A 14764-nucleotide genomic window follows, 5' to 3' on the forward strand; every position below is an offset into this window, starting at 1 on the left:
CAATATTTTCTTCTCTTTCATTTTTAATATTAATCCTGTACTTTGTGGAAAGGAAATCAGTTCAAAACCTTATTCTCTCCACCAGCAAGTCACGGACTCATGATTTCTCTTCCAGCCTACTATCGCAGCAATAAACTCCCTCAAATCACATTGAATTTAGGCTGCCTGTTGTCACAGTCAGGTGCACGGCATCTCCTTGGAGGAGGTCCTTAAATTAAAATATTGTAAATTTTTTTGCCATTCAAACACTACTGCAGAAACATGAGTGGCCAAGGAGAGAGGAGGTTTTTTCCTCCTGCTGGAATTTTTCACTATAACCATCCTCAGGGGAGTTCTCATCTTCAAAAGAAACATTCTTTCTACACAAGCTGCAAAAAGAATTATTTAATGACATCATAAATTAATACAGAGAGGCACAAATTTTCCAAAATGTAGAGAGAGAGAGAGAAAAAAAAAATAAGCATTTGCCAAAAACACCCCAGCTCTTCCAGACTTAGGCCTCTCTTGAGCCTGTGAGCTGCCAATGATACCAAACTGAATGGTGGGGCTTTTGGCATGACTTAAGTTTAGCTTGTTTAAATTTTGGCAAATATGCGTATTACTCACATACTCGGCAAACTAATACAAATATTTGTTCTATTTAGAGTGAAGTCCAAACTCAGTGCTGGCATAAGTGCTGTTGGACTCGGTGGAACTACGCTTGCTTGCGCCAATATTAAATTTGGACATCTACCTTAAAGAAAAACAGAGTAAAAAAATCCCCTAACCTTTTAGGTACAGATTAGAATACATCAATGGAAAACAGACCTTGTGTGTATCCAAGTTTTCCTCGCTTGCTAATTTTTGCCTTAATCTGATTTGAAATGGACCTAGTTTTTCTGCACTTGGATTGCCATTCCCTGCTACGCTGCAACAAGCCATCTAACCAGAGCTAGAGCTGAAAAAGCTTCCCCACACGTGAAGTTCTCCACATTCTTGAGAAGTCAAAGCTCTTTAAACTGTAATAAATCAAGCCCGGACACAGTAAGCATACTTGATCTATTTTAATGCTGTGCAGGTTGTTGGGATTTTTTTTTTTTAATGATGTCCACAGTTTAGTGTTTCTGATTTGAAAAACAAATAGACCAAATCCTCAAGGATACTTTGCTATTGCTGTGCTCTCTGTTGCTGAATGCCCACAGCTGGGCGGCACGCTGCCAGGCAGGCATCACCGGGAATGATGCTGCACAGCCGGGTGCTTGACAGGGAGTCGCACACTCGGCGACTGCCAAACCTACCCAGATGTGAAATGCAGAAGAAATTAAATGGAACCTGGGTGCCTCATCTGGCCAGACCAGTGCCGCCCGCCTTGCCCATGAGCTTGCTCTTGGAATTGGATACAGAAACAGGTTAGAAATCTTGTAATGCAAAAAAAAAAAAAAAAAAAACCCAAAAAAACCCAAAAAAAAATAGCACGTTTCCATTTCATGAATTAATACAACCAGAATGTGCTTCAGGGATGTGCTAGCTATGGATCTGTGCTCAGGTCGAATGTGATTTGTAAGCTGACCACTATTTAATGCTACCTAAATGCTCTTAAAAATGTCTTGTAGGAGTGGGATCCCACTAACTTAACTTTAGCTATTTAGAAATGGGAAATCTAGTCTAAGTGGCTGAGCTAGATTCCTCTCTGAGTGGAAAAAGATCATCAGTACAGAATGATTCATCCCGTTTTAATCTAAATGTCTGATCTCTCTGCATTGACTATAAAAGGAGCCCAGATGACCAGATAGCATATACCCAAATTTTGCACATTTATGTGCTAACTCAGCCTTTTACAATCAGGTCTTGTACTTGCAAATATACTGTCCTATTTTCATAACTAAAAGCTTGTTATTTGCCACAGGGTTTCACAAGGCACACGCTCAGCTCCAGTGGCTGGCTTGGGACTGAGCCTCGGCTGTGCCCTTTACGAAGGCTGGCAGCACTGCCTGCTGTGTGCTCGCAAGTTAAAACTTGGATTAATTACATGTTCAAGTCTCCTCTATGTCCTCTGCATTAACTGAAAGTTGGAACAATTCTTACAGGAGTTACTTTTTACACTGCCTTAAATCTATAAATGTTGCATTGGTGAGCAGACGGTATATGAAAAATGGGTAAAAATAGAAGCAATGATTATTCATTAAACATGACATTGTTATTCTGTTAATCATATTTGTAAAACAGGCAAAAGATCCAGTCTAGCTTGTCATTTGGACTCTGGACTGCTGACCCCATTAATTTTTAGGTTATAGTGGCAGCATTTGTCTCGTTTAGTGTTGATTCAGTGTCACTATGAGAAATGAACTGAGCATTTCAAATTATGGGTAGTGACACCCTCAGACCTCTCCTCCCGCCTCCAACCTTTAATTCTTCACTATTGTCACTGTAACTGATCTGCCCATAAGCACTGGAACATCATTTTCATGCTCTTGTTATCGGGCCAGTGGCTGCTTTTAACTTAGCCTAGTAGTGCTCGGTGTATTCGGATCAATTCATGTGTCCATTAAAAAAAAAGAAACATGACCTATCACAAACAAACCAAAACCCCTTTAGTCTTGTAGTGGGCAGTTAAAGTTTGATAGTGTAGCTTTGAGATGGTAAAAAAAGGGTCAAATGTGCACCTTGGGAAAGTGTGAGATTGGTATACTCGGACAGTAGGAGACAGAAGAGAGACGAGGCATCCAGTAATTCACCATGGAACATTTTTATGCTAATTATTGAAATGCACCCAGAGACAGCTTATAGTAGTAAAATGACTTTATGTTCTGATATGTAAAATAAAATGTCCATGCTATGTAACAAACATTTAAAAATTCCATACCACCTGTATCTAATGTGGTTTCTAATAAAGATTTATCTGTAGTATATATGTTTTTTTTATCTAACCAATTCTTAGTTTTTACATCAAAGGTGTGTAATAAAAAAATCTTAAATAGATGTCTTTCCAAAAAAACCTTGCAACATTCATTTTTATTAAGTATTTTGTTCGTAAAAAGCAAAGCTGAATTGGACACGTGGCCTGCATTTGTGATATATATATATTTTTTTATATATATATATATAATATATATGTATATAAATAGCTATTCAGCATGCAAAAACTGTAGTGATTTCCAAAATCTGATTACAAAATCCACACCAGTCACACACATAGTCTGCTGAATGGGTGTATGAGATTGTCCCGGTTGAAACGTGACTTCCACTTTAGTGGCCTCAGGGTCCTCGCTGCAAGCAGCCGCCCTCATCCATCAGCCTCTCTTCATTGGAATGGATTCATCAAAATGCAGAAGTACGTCCCGACTTCCAAATTTGTATTTCAGCTTTTTTTGCCTTTGCCCATTTGGGAAGCGGGGGCCGGGGGAGGGGGGCGGGGGGAACCCCCGCTGCGCATGACTAAATCTTAAATATTGCGCTCTTTAGTGGAACCAAACTGCCAGCATCACCTCTGTGTCGCCATCCCTTGGGACACCATCGCCTGGGAGCTCAGCGGGATGGACACGCTGCAGACCGGAGGAGGACGCATCCCAGCTCAGGAGTTTTTTGGGTGAAGGCAACGGGAGTTTCGTTCCAGAAAGAGCGCAGCTTGCTTTCCCACGCGAGGCTGTTTCGCACCGTGGCTGTCGCCGAGTGATCCCTCCTTACCTCGCAGGGACGGTCCGGAAGGCAAAGCCAGCGCTGAAGGAGTCAGTTCAAGATACTTCCACAGTAAACAATAGTAGCAATGTATACACTGGTTACAGATTTTTACCTGTTCTACAAATATTTGTACACTGTAAAGCCTGACAGGTAATGGGAAGTCTTCCCACCCCACCCCACAATTAAGAAAATATTCTTCTACGCCTCCTTTATGCTGAAAACAATTCTTTCCGAGTTAGCTGCAAAAGAAAAAAACATAGCACAAAAGGCGCATTTCAGCTGAATACGAAAGAAATCAAGGACCAGCAAATACAGAAATCGTTTCTGGAAAGTATTAGCGACTTTTAAGCTTAAACTTCATAAATATATTGCAATAAGCAAGTGTGATTCAATCAACGGATGGGAGTCTGAAGACACTGGGTGTGTTCCTAACGCTGCAATTAATTTGCTGTTTGGCCTCGGGCATAACGCTTCACTTCCTCATTTCCCACAGCCACAAACGATGGCGTTGTGGGGAGAAGAAGAGACATTTGTGCATCGGTGCCTTCTCCTCTCCGCGCCATGGCACGAACCCTGCGCTGCGCCGGGGAGGTACCGGAGCGGCACCGCAGCTCCCTGACCCCGCCGCCGAGCCTCCCCGCAGGCCCCTGTGCTCCTACAGCTCCGTCACTTCCAGAGGAAGAAGTAATTTCTACAGATAAAAAGAGCTAAAGAAGTGCTGCTACAGCAGTCCTTGAACTACGCAACCGAACAGATCGCTTTTCCTTTGAGTTTTGGGATGCTGTGACTTCATGAACGAAGTACCATGAAAGTGAAGCTCGTATCTTTCCCAAATAGCCAAAATTTGCTCATGGGTGTTTAATATTACGAGCAAAAGAAAATGACTAGCTACTTCACTTGTTAGTCATGAAGATGGTTTCTACTGGATCAGTAACGAAGACGCGAGAATTAATTTATTCGGGAGTCAGTAAGAGACTGATGAATCCAGCCCACCGAGACAGGAGATGGAATTCTCTGTGTGTCTGAAGACACGAGCTCTTCACCCACACAAATCCCTCTGGAAATGCACATTTGTCTCACCGAAGTGCAAGTTACCCACAGGTATCAACACTGATTGAACACTGTCCTGGAGCAGTAACGCTGGCTGTGGCATCGCTTGGCTGTCAGAGTCATCCGTCAGTCCAGTTCTCCACAGTCCCCATCCCTGAATGATACTGCAGCGACGACTCCCTCGACAAGGAAAAGCTTTGTGAGTACAGGAACTCGTTCGCCGCGTTTAGGTGCGGAGAGGGGGGTTTTCTCTCGCACACAGATGGGTGCACCCTTTCCCTTGGGAAAGATGAAGAAGGAACGCGCTCCCGAACCTGAGACTGGGACAGCTGGTTGTAGACACTGAAGTGGCTGTTACCTGGTGGCTGCGAGCCTTGACCCGTGATGGACGGGAGCCGCGGCATCATGGTGGTGGCAGTAAAATGAGCAGGGAAAGGCTGGTAAGGGACAGTTTCCATTGTCTGAACACTGTAGCTGGTGTAAGGTGCGACAGAAGTCCACATATTGCAGCTCAAGGGGGGAGGCGGAGGCGGCAAGTCGTCCACCGTTGAGACACCAGCAATTTCAGGCCCAGAACCAGAGTACATGCACGCTTCCCTCGGAGTCACCTCGCTGCAGTAGGAAGGGCTTAGCATCTGCTGGTCGTACGGAGGTGGGGAACGGAAATAGTGATCGTCTCCTACGGAAGAGGAGGCTTCCAGGTAGGAGCGTTTGCAGGGCAGGTCCAGGTGCCGAGCACTTTCTGCGAACAAAAGAAAAAAAATGCTTGTTCAGGAGCAGCTCCCAGAGCCACGGCCGGCGTTTAACAGCAATCTGCTAAGAGCCCCGCATGGTTTTATGGAGTCCCCTTGGAAGCCGAGCATGCAATCTGTGATTATTTCCCTAGACAACTGGTGCTCTTTTTCAGATTAATCCAGTTAAACCATTTTAGTTGGGAAAGACAATGTACAACATCAAAAAGACATTGTGTTGCAAATGTCAGGCTAATCCCCTCGGCCTCAAAGCACTCTGGTGACATTTATCAGGCTAAGTGAGTGACTTGGGCTACTATTCTCACATCAGAGATTACTTCACGTTCATCCAGATAACAGAGGTCCCTGACGCTCTTGCAGCGTTACTCCTGACAAATTCAAGAAGTCTCTTAGAAGGTCTTATCGCAGCCTGCCTTCCTGTCATTGCAAAAATGACTATACATTTCCCAGATATTCATGTCAAAAGCTGCAGAAATATTTCCAGATAAAGGAGCCCTTTCCCAGTCATCAGTCCTTCCCCTCAGCTTTATGCTGAGAAGCTGTAGCCCCTCTCCTACAGATTACGGTGACCATGGCTGCGTTTACCAGCAGCTTTCTGTTAGTTGTTAGGAATATTCTCTGGATGAATTAGTGAATTCATCTGCAGATTAAACATCTGCTAAAATTACACATTTGCCTTGCAGTCCTCATTAGTGGTGCTGCTAGATTCTTCATTTGCCCATGATCAGAGGATTCTCACAGCTTAAATAAATTAGCGGCCAATGAGACATGCAAATAGAAGGATTTTCTTCTGTGCAAAATTTTTCCGTTTAACTTAAAACATGCCATGATCTCATCTGATGCTGGACTAAAAGGAAGAGAATGTAGTTACAGCTCACTTAAACTTGAGAACTAGTGGATAAGAAGAAAGGGATGCTTACACCCAGCTACCACAGTCTCACTAATCTGCAGACATCGAGAGAATTGCTAACGGCTTTGCCCTGGAAAAGTGCTGAATGTGTATAACTTCATCAAGGCTAACAACGGCAGTGTCAGAACGTCTCAGGATAGATAAGGCCTCCTCCAAACAATTACTAATTCAGCTGATTCTAACAATGGATAATTTTCCAGTGTAGCTTTGTGCTGTTTGAATTATGCATTCTGGTTCTTTTTTTCGGCTCTGACTCAGAGTCTGAATTTGCCTTCTATGGGACAAAACCACTCTCAGCTCTTGGGCCCCGACCCTCCAAAACACTTTGATCACATCAGTATCTTTAAGATCAAGGCCTAAGAGACCGATCCGAACTGGAATTAGTGATAAGAAGTCTTTCAGTGCTCGTGCTCTTAGGTTTATTTGCTGTCATATTTTTCTAGCTGTAAACTCGAGTTACCTCTTCTTTTTAGGCAATGATAGAAGAGCCCTGAATCTCTCTGTGCTGTGAAGGTGTTGAGTGGCAGATCTTGAGTATCTGAAGCTGCAAACTGCATGTGAGCACCATTCTCATACTGATAATGTTGAAGGGTCTGGTGATTCCCATGAAGTGGGTTAACATCTGGCTTTGTTGAAAGCTGGCCATGACTGGACACCAACCTCTGCCTCATGATGCTTTTGGAAATTACTGGATATTCTTTGCTAAAAGAGGTGAGAAAAATTATTACCAGTTAGACAGCAATCAGCATTAAGAGAAAGATGAAATATTAGTTTGGCTTCCCTAGAGCATCTCCATCCAATGACTTCAACGCCCTCTGCCAAATACGATGAACTCACACTCATCACGCTCCGCTGGGTGTGGGCAAGTATTACGACAACACACAGAGCGTGTCGCTGAATTACAGGAAGAGCTTTTCAGGGGTATAAATAGCATTTAAAGCCCTAATGCCCTCAAGCACAAGAAAACGTGATGCCCCCCACCGTAGGCACCTTTTAACTTCTTCTTCTCCAAAGAGGTGCCGCACGTTAGTAGCAGAATGAGGATTAAAGCCCAGCGGTAAGGCTGTATTTCTGCACAGGGCACAGGCTCTGAAGGGTGAGCTGGCTGGCCGCGTGTCGGACACCGCCTGCCCGTGGACGCTGCCCGGGTCGAGCGTACCCACGCACACACGCGTGCACACGCGTGCACGCTGCAGCAGCTCCCCGACCCCGCTGAGCACCTCCTCGCCGCCGTACCTTTGCAGTCGTGCCACGCGCAGGTCGCTGTCGTCGCTCCCCCTGAATCCCTTGGCAAAGGGGTTGTTTTCAATTTTCAGCTGGGTTATCTTTAAAAGAACGAAATCAAGCATAAAGCGTTTTGAAGATAGGTCAGACCAAAAGGCGCAGCAGCAGGTTTGAGGCCGTAGGTCTCCAGGTGCCCTGTCCTCGGTGACACCCCGCAAAATGCAGAGGCCGTGAGAGTTTCAGCCATCTAAAGACGTGGCGGCAGAGACGGCGTTTCTGCATTCGCCGCTGAGAGAAACTGCGCTGTGAAGTTTGCTGCTGGATCTTGCAGAAGCAGCTTTTAAAGCTGACAAAATTGCTGATTATGAATGAGGACAGGAATGCAAATTTCCTTAAGTCTAGGCTCTTGTTAGCGAGAATATATTTGTCTGATTTAAAAGAAGATTTCCTATGTCTCCATGTTAGAGAGCCCTATTCTTTATGGCATGGCTCTCCCTCATTCCCATAACAATTTTATATATCTTTACATTCTTCATTCAGTCATTTTTCCTCTGTGAAAAGACTCATAGCTCAAATAAATAGTGAATTCTCTTTGGGCAAGGGAAAGTTGCTGCCTTTTGCAAGGACTGCCTTTTCCCCCAGGAGCTGCAGTGTATTAAAAGGGTCAAAATGCCTTAGAATTGACTTAGACTAGACTTAATTTTGATGGAGCTCAGCTTTTGTGAGGGAACTGTGAAAGCTCTGCCATTTCATGAAAATTCTGTTAAAAACAGTTATGTGTGAAATTTCCTTTAAAAATATTCACTAGTTCATCCATCTTACAGCCCCAGTAAATATAGTTTTCCCTTGCCAACGCTGCCACCCGATCCCTTCCCTTTGTAAGGCAAGTACAAACCAAAGCCATACAATGGTCAGGAATGCCAGGAAGAGGTACTTGGTTGTCCAGTGAAAAAATGCAAATAAACCACCTCTTTAACAAAGGATTTTGTAAAGACAAACAAGTAGTGAACAAGATCATCTGAGCGGGTCTCAGGAGCTGCAAAATGCCAGAACAGCACCAGAACATTTGTAGGGACACAGGAGCTCCTAAAAATATCCCTTGTCTGCCTCCCAAAGAGATGTACGTGTGTCTGTGCACAACCATATGCCTGAGGCTCTTTGACAGTAACGTTACAGACAGGTTTAGCACATAGTGCAAAGAAAATGGGTCAAACCCAGGTCTTATTAATGTCCTTCCCTCCTAAGGGACGCCAGTGGGTAGGATCATCTCCTTGGGCATCTGCTTGTCACCGAAAAGACCTTTTCCAGGAGGAGGAGAGGTGAGGACGCGCACCTCCCTGCGGACCCACTGCCCTCAGGTCGCCGCTCTGTCCGAGGCAGCGCAGCCCTGCTCCCCGCCGCAAGCTGGCCGCGGGCTTGCACCAGCCTGCATCCCATTTTAGGGGCGAGGATAACAAGCAAGTTCTGCGTTCGGATCGTTTTGCGAGAGTGTTGCTATAACTAACAACTGTGCTTTTAGCAATGCTGAAAAATATCCCTTACCAAAAAAACTCCTGAGAAAACATCTGGCCGGTATCTGTGATGGAGAAGGAAGGTGGTGACATGTGAATTCAACCATCCTTGAGGGGTCGAGCTTTTCCTCTCTGCTCCCACAGTGGCTCCAGGGTAGCTCCCAATCAGCTGATGAACCACAAGAAGCGTAGGGCCCTTCCTAACCCACAGCCTGACATCAGGTTTGTAGAACTTAATTTAATTTTGTTATTTAGTGACTGTGGTTTTCCTCTGACATGAGCAGAATCGGGGCTTCGGTCCCTCCTTGCCACCTTCCCCTGGCTTCGTCCGACCCAGGAGGGAGTTTGGGGTAAACACCTACACCTTCCTCACCGACCTGTACTTAGGGGTAACCTCTATCATCAGCTTTCCATCTCTGGGAGCCCACAGTCAGCTCTGTAACCACGACTCTCATTTTTTGTTTAGAAAGATGATTGTTCGCAAGGACACTTCTTGCTAGCAGGGTATTTCTGAGCTAAAAATAGTTCAGTGGTTTGTTTTTTCAAACAGATACCCAGACTAGGTTTTTAATTGTTAATGCCTAAGAGAATAAGGAAAACCATTCGGCTACTTCTCTGAGGTTGTGATTTTCTCGAGACCACAGTGAGGTCGCGGCGAGACCTTCTGCCTCCTGCTTCTCGGCTGCAGACCGCCCTGCTCCCCCCCCGCCGGGCAGCATCCAACCCCCCCCAGCCTGCAGACCACAGAGCAAGAGCTGGGCAGCAGCGGGGCGGCTCCTCGCAGCATCTTCGCAAAAGAATTGGGACATTTTCCCTAAACTTGTCGGGTCCGCTCTGTGCTGCTGCTCAGCCAGCTACCGCCTCCCCCCGCCCTGCAGTGGTTGTATGGCAATGACAGTGGAAGTGTTAAGTTTATGAAGCACTTTGGGAACCTTAGGGATGAAAGGCACTATTGACACGCGAGACATTTTAAGTAGGTATTAAATAAGCTCTTTTGAGCCTTTTTTGGTTAACCATGTTTGGGCAACTGGTCATTTTACACCAACTGCTACAACTCCTCAAACAGGATTCACTTCAGTGTCCAAATAGGGACTTCTTCCCCCCCCTCCGTCTTACCATAACACACACATCCATGTTTCTGCTCTGAGCCTTTTAACTGGCTCACTAATTGCAAAATCTTGCAAGGGCTCTATGTTTCAAGCATCAAAGGGCATACAGGCATCCTGCTTGAGAGGAAAAGGTCTGGTCAGCTTATTGGGGAGGAAGAATTTCACATATGTTCCTGTTCCTGTAGTATTTTCCTATGAATGCGTAGAAAAGGACTTGATACAGTAACACGTGGCAGATTTCACATTTGGGGTGACAGGAGGGCTCCGGTGGTGCTACTTCACTCTGCACCTTTATTTATGAACCCTGATGTACTTTAAAAACTCCCATTAATTTTCATGCAACCCTGCAGTCGGACTTCACCATTAGGAAAACTGCGGGGGAGCAGGAACTTGCGCAAAGGCAGGCAAATCGGTAGCAGGATTGAAAACGGAGCCTTGCCATCCCCTGCCTGGCATCCTCTCCTCTCCCTGCCCCGGTGACGATGCACGCGATGTCACGGGGAGGTGACATTTAAATCCATTCTGCTGGTAACCTGGGTTGGCAAAATCCTCAGAGAGAACACTACCCACTGCTGCCACTACCAAAATGCTCCAAAAAGAAGAGGAAGCCAACCCCTACAATACACGGGTATCTGTGACACACACCCAAAGCGCAGAACCAAGCCCTTTGTATTTCATATTCGCCCAAAACAAACCCAAACCCCCTCCTGCCTTCATGTGCTAACCACAGAGCAGGCTCTTAGCTGTGTTTTTATGGTTACATTCCTTGTATGTCTCACTAAATACACATACTATAATTACTTTTCACTGTAGATTTATGAGCAAGCTTTACTGGTCATTATTAGATTTGCTTGCTGTTTTGAATGACATCTTAGCGTTTCTGAGCACGCCAATTCATTAGTGTCTGGACTCGCAGGGTTTGCCAAGATATTGTTACCCAACGATGTTCATGCTGCTCCTTAGCTGCTTCCTCTGGCTCGTCACTCTTGCTTAATGCTGGGATGGAAACTTGTCTTTTGAAGCTGGCATTTTCTGCTGCACAATAGCAGCATAATAGGCTTTCCCCCCTCCCTCCAAGCAAACAGATCCTGCTCATCAAAGCCCAGCACCGCAGCGACATCGCTGTGCCGCTGCCATTTGGAAGAACATTTCGCAGCCGTTGGTAGCAGAGGGCTGCGAGTCGTGAAAGCCCGTGAGCAGAAATTAAGCACCTTTAGCCAGGAAAGCACCCTACCTTGTGATTCTGGTAGGAAGTCACCGATATAAAGGACGTCTCCGGAAAAACGTGGGTGCAGAAGGCTGTGTTCTTCGACCCGAAAGCATTGTTCTCATCCGCCTTCACAATATGCAGTCGTGGTTGGTATTTATGCATTGAATTAAGAATGATCTGAAAAACAATTGATGCTAAAGTGAGAAATCCAATTTAAAAAAAAAAAAGACAAGACAGATTTTACTAGTGGGACACAAAAGCCCGCTAGTGCTCAGCTTTAGCTTTGCTTTCAAATTAGAGGGGAAAATTACATTATATAAATGCACATGAACCAAGACAGAAAGGGTATCTGCTGCTCTGGCAAGCAGAACTGAACTTAAAGCTTTCCTGGTAAACCCTCATTTTCTTATTGCTATTGGATAGAGTCAGTCTGGGTGGAAAAAAAGTCATAAATTTTTTTCCCAGCTCATGCTGAAGTTGTACGATATATATAATTCACCAGCAGACTGGTCCATAAAGATTCCTAATAAATACTTTACTGAGCTGAAAAATACACAGTTTAGCAGAGGCAAAAAAAAAAAATCACACAAACCACAGGGGGGAAAAAAAAAAAGGCAAGCTATTTTTGTTTTATCTGCTGGTAAAAGAAAACTACAAAAGAGGAGATTTTTTTTTTTTTTTTCCTCCTATTTGTGGAGCGGCTCCACACGGGTGGCTGGGTCCAGGCACCCCATGGCTCCTGCCCTCCTCTCGAGTCTCTGGGAGCAAGAGGCAAAAGCCAGCCGAGTGCTTTTTTTATGGCAGGGGCTAGGGGAGGCGAGGAAGCGCTGAGGTCCAGCAGGGATGGCACGGCCCGGGCTCAGGCCAGCGCAGGGCTGCTCTGATGGAGCCTTACGAGAGGGGCTGCCCGTCCCAGCCTGGCCCCGCAGCATCGCTCTTCCACAAAAAAGGGATGTGCTACAGAAGAAAATGGTTTTAAGAAATGGAATTTCTCTTAAGAGCTGGGATGGTTTTAAGAAAAGCCTTTATTCCTTTTACTGGGCAAAGAAGAAATACTGCTTTCTTCTTGTTTTCTTGGCATAACCCTTTTCAATCTCTTCTTCCCTCTCCCAAAATGGGCTAATTGAGTCCGTCCTCCCCAAGCCCGGCTGGTCCTAGAGACGGGGGCATCTCCAGCCAGGTCACGTCCATCCCCGAGGGAGACACGGGCAAAGGGCCAAGTGAGGAAGACTGTGGTGGGACGTGTCTGCAGCCGGTGGTAGAGAAATGGGCAGATAGATGATGGATGAGTGGGCGGGTGCACGGATGTCCACCACGCAGCAGAGCAGCACCAGTTTACGCTAATTGTGGGTTTAGCCGATATTTTAAATGAGGATTACTAAGAAACAGGAGGCATTTGCTCCGTGATGGGCTTTTGCGTTCAGGAAGCCTTTCTATTTCGTGCCCGTCCATGCTGAGGAGGGCTCACAGCAGCAGCGCTGCTCCGTGCGCTCCAGCTGGGACGGGAGGCAGCGTAGGGAGCTCGTGCTCTTTAAACCCCTTCGTCTGGCTGCACGTAACTCTGCCCACAGTAGCTGGCTGCATTATATACCACTTAAATGCAATTTTTATTGTTGACGTTTTCCAGACAACCCTCCCTGCTCCCCAAGAGAGAGAATGAGGAATTTTTGGCATTTTATCAGCTTTGCATCAAGTCTCTTAACCACTTTGCGGCTGTTGATGTGCAGGGTGTAGATCTGAGAGGGTCGGCTCAGGTTTGGGTTTGGAGCCTTTTCTTTCCTTTCATGTATCAGCCACTCGTAAAACAAAGCCAAGATGAATAATGCCAGAGGGCCAAGACTTTCATAAGAAGGGGCATTTTAATTTTCGGTAATTAAGAGTTGAGCCAAGCTGATAAATAATGCTTGTCTGGAGCAGAAGCTGGGGTGTGCTAAGCTCTCCTCACCGCCTGTCCCTGCCTGCCCAGGTCTAGCAAGGACAGGTCACTTTTTTTCCCCAGAGTCAGAGCAAGTCAACAGCAGGATGAAGAAAACAATCTTAAACTGAGATTTCCAAAGGGAAAATTAGGAGCCCACGTTTCGATACGCTCTGGATGAATAGTCTGTATTTCTCCTTCAAAGTAGTATCCACTGGGCTATAATGACCCCCTTAAAAATCTTTTTCTTTTTTTTTTTTATACCCTCTTTAAACCCGAGGTGTCCAGACAATTTCTAAAATGAACAAGACATTACTTTTTGGAGCCTGACAGACACATGCAGGAAAGGATTTCTGACAGATGCTCAAAGTTACAGCTGTGGCTGCAAACCTGCCTGGAGATTCAACATGAACTGCTTGATATCTGTGGGATGTTTGGCGGGGGGAACCCTAAATGGTTTAATTTAGCCACTGGATTTACAAGGTCAGGCATTTCTGTCCCTTGCACTGAAGTGAGCATCTGCCCACGTGTCTCAGTGTAAGTACCCGTTGGAAAGTGCCGAATTTGAGTGCGTGACCGTGAAAGGAGACAACCCCCCCCTTGAGATGTGCCAGATCAAAGCCGAACGGCCATCACTGAGCGCAAAATGTGATTAATAGATGTGAGAACCGCAGAGCGCTGCAGTTAGTTAACTTCATCAAGTCAGTGTCCATGGACGCAGATGAGGAACAGCTTCCAGCCAAGCAAAGCCCCGTAAAAATATGCCATTCTCATATGATGAAAAAAAAAATCCCTTCAGTGACTTGGCAGAGCGGTCAGAGTGCCAGGCTGGGGATGAAAATGGGAAGCCGTGTTGCTGTTTCGGACGGCCTCCCTGTGCCTGCTGCATGGGTGATTCCTCGCATCTTTTTTGGGGTGCAGCGACCACTCACCACCAACATTTCACAGTCTTGAAAACAAGAACTCGTGTACAGAGGCTGCGTCTGCACACACATCCTCCTTACTTGTGCGTGGTGTAAGCCTCGTGCATTCAAAAACCCTGCAAATCATTCGGAAAAGCCTCCCAACCCTTAGTGGCAAAACACTGTGCCTGTGCAAAGGGAAATGCCAACAATTCAGGCTAAATAGTTTTCAAGGCTGCTGTGGAAAACTGGTCACTGCCTAAAAATACACAAAATAAATGTAAATTCCACTCCGATGACGAACATCAGTGGAAAGAGTAACTTAAAGAATTGTGTCAAAAATGAGAAGTATTTTAATTGACGGGACAGAGCATGGCTGCTGCTGATCGGTGCTGGGCAGGCAGGGCTTCAGCAGCAGCACTGAGCAGGACAGAAGGTGGTGTAGGAGCTCTCAGCCTCAAAGATGATGCTAAAACAATAACTTTCTCTTTTCCTGTACTTATCTTTTTCATTGTGAGGGCACG

The 14764-nt window shown here is 45.6% G+C and overlaps 1 protein-coding gene across 1 annotated transcript in view; it reads right to left on the reverse strand.

Annotated features, from left to right (window-relative positions):
• Nucleotides 1-4330: 4330 nt before the first annotated feature.
• Nucleotides 4331-14764, reverse strand: part of TBX4 (T-box 4) — a 37566-nt gene continuing 27132 nt past the window's right edge. Inside the window, exons 6-9 of the mRNA XM_010573782.1 lie at nucleotides 11448-11600; nucleotides 7606-7694; nucleotides 6830-7071; nucleotides 4331-5449 (exon numbers count right to left, since the gene is read on the reverse strand). Of these exons, the coding sequence (XP_010572084.1) occupies nucleotides 4827-5449; nucleotides 6830-7071; nucleotides 7606-7694; nucleotides 11448-11600 (1107 nt within the window). The 3' untranslated portion in view covers nucleotides 4331-4826. The remainder of the gene's footprint in view (nucleotides 5450-6829; nucleotides 7072-7605; nucleotides 7695-11447; nucleotides 11601-14764) is intronic.

This window comes from Haliaeetus leucocephalus, unplaced genomic scaffold, assembly GCF_000737465.1.
Source record: "Haliaeetus leucocephalus isolate CR32 unplaced genomic scaffold, Haliaeetus_leucocephalus-4.0 Scaffold395, whole genome shotgun sequence".
In the NCBI taxonomy this organism is placed as follows: domain Eukaryota; kingdom Metazoa; phylum Chordata; class Aves; order Accipitriformes; family Accipitridae; genus Haliaeetus; species Haliaeetus leucocephalus.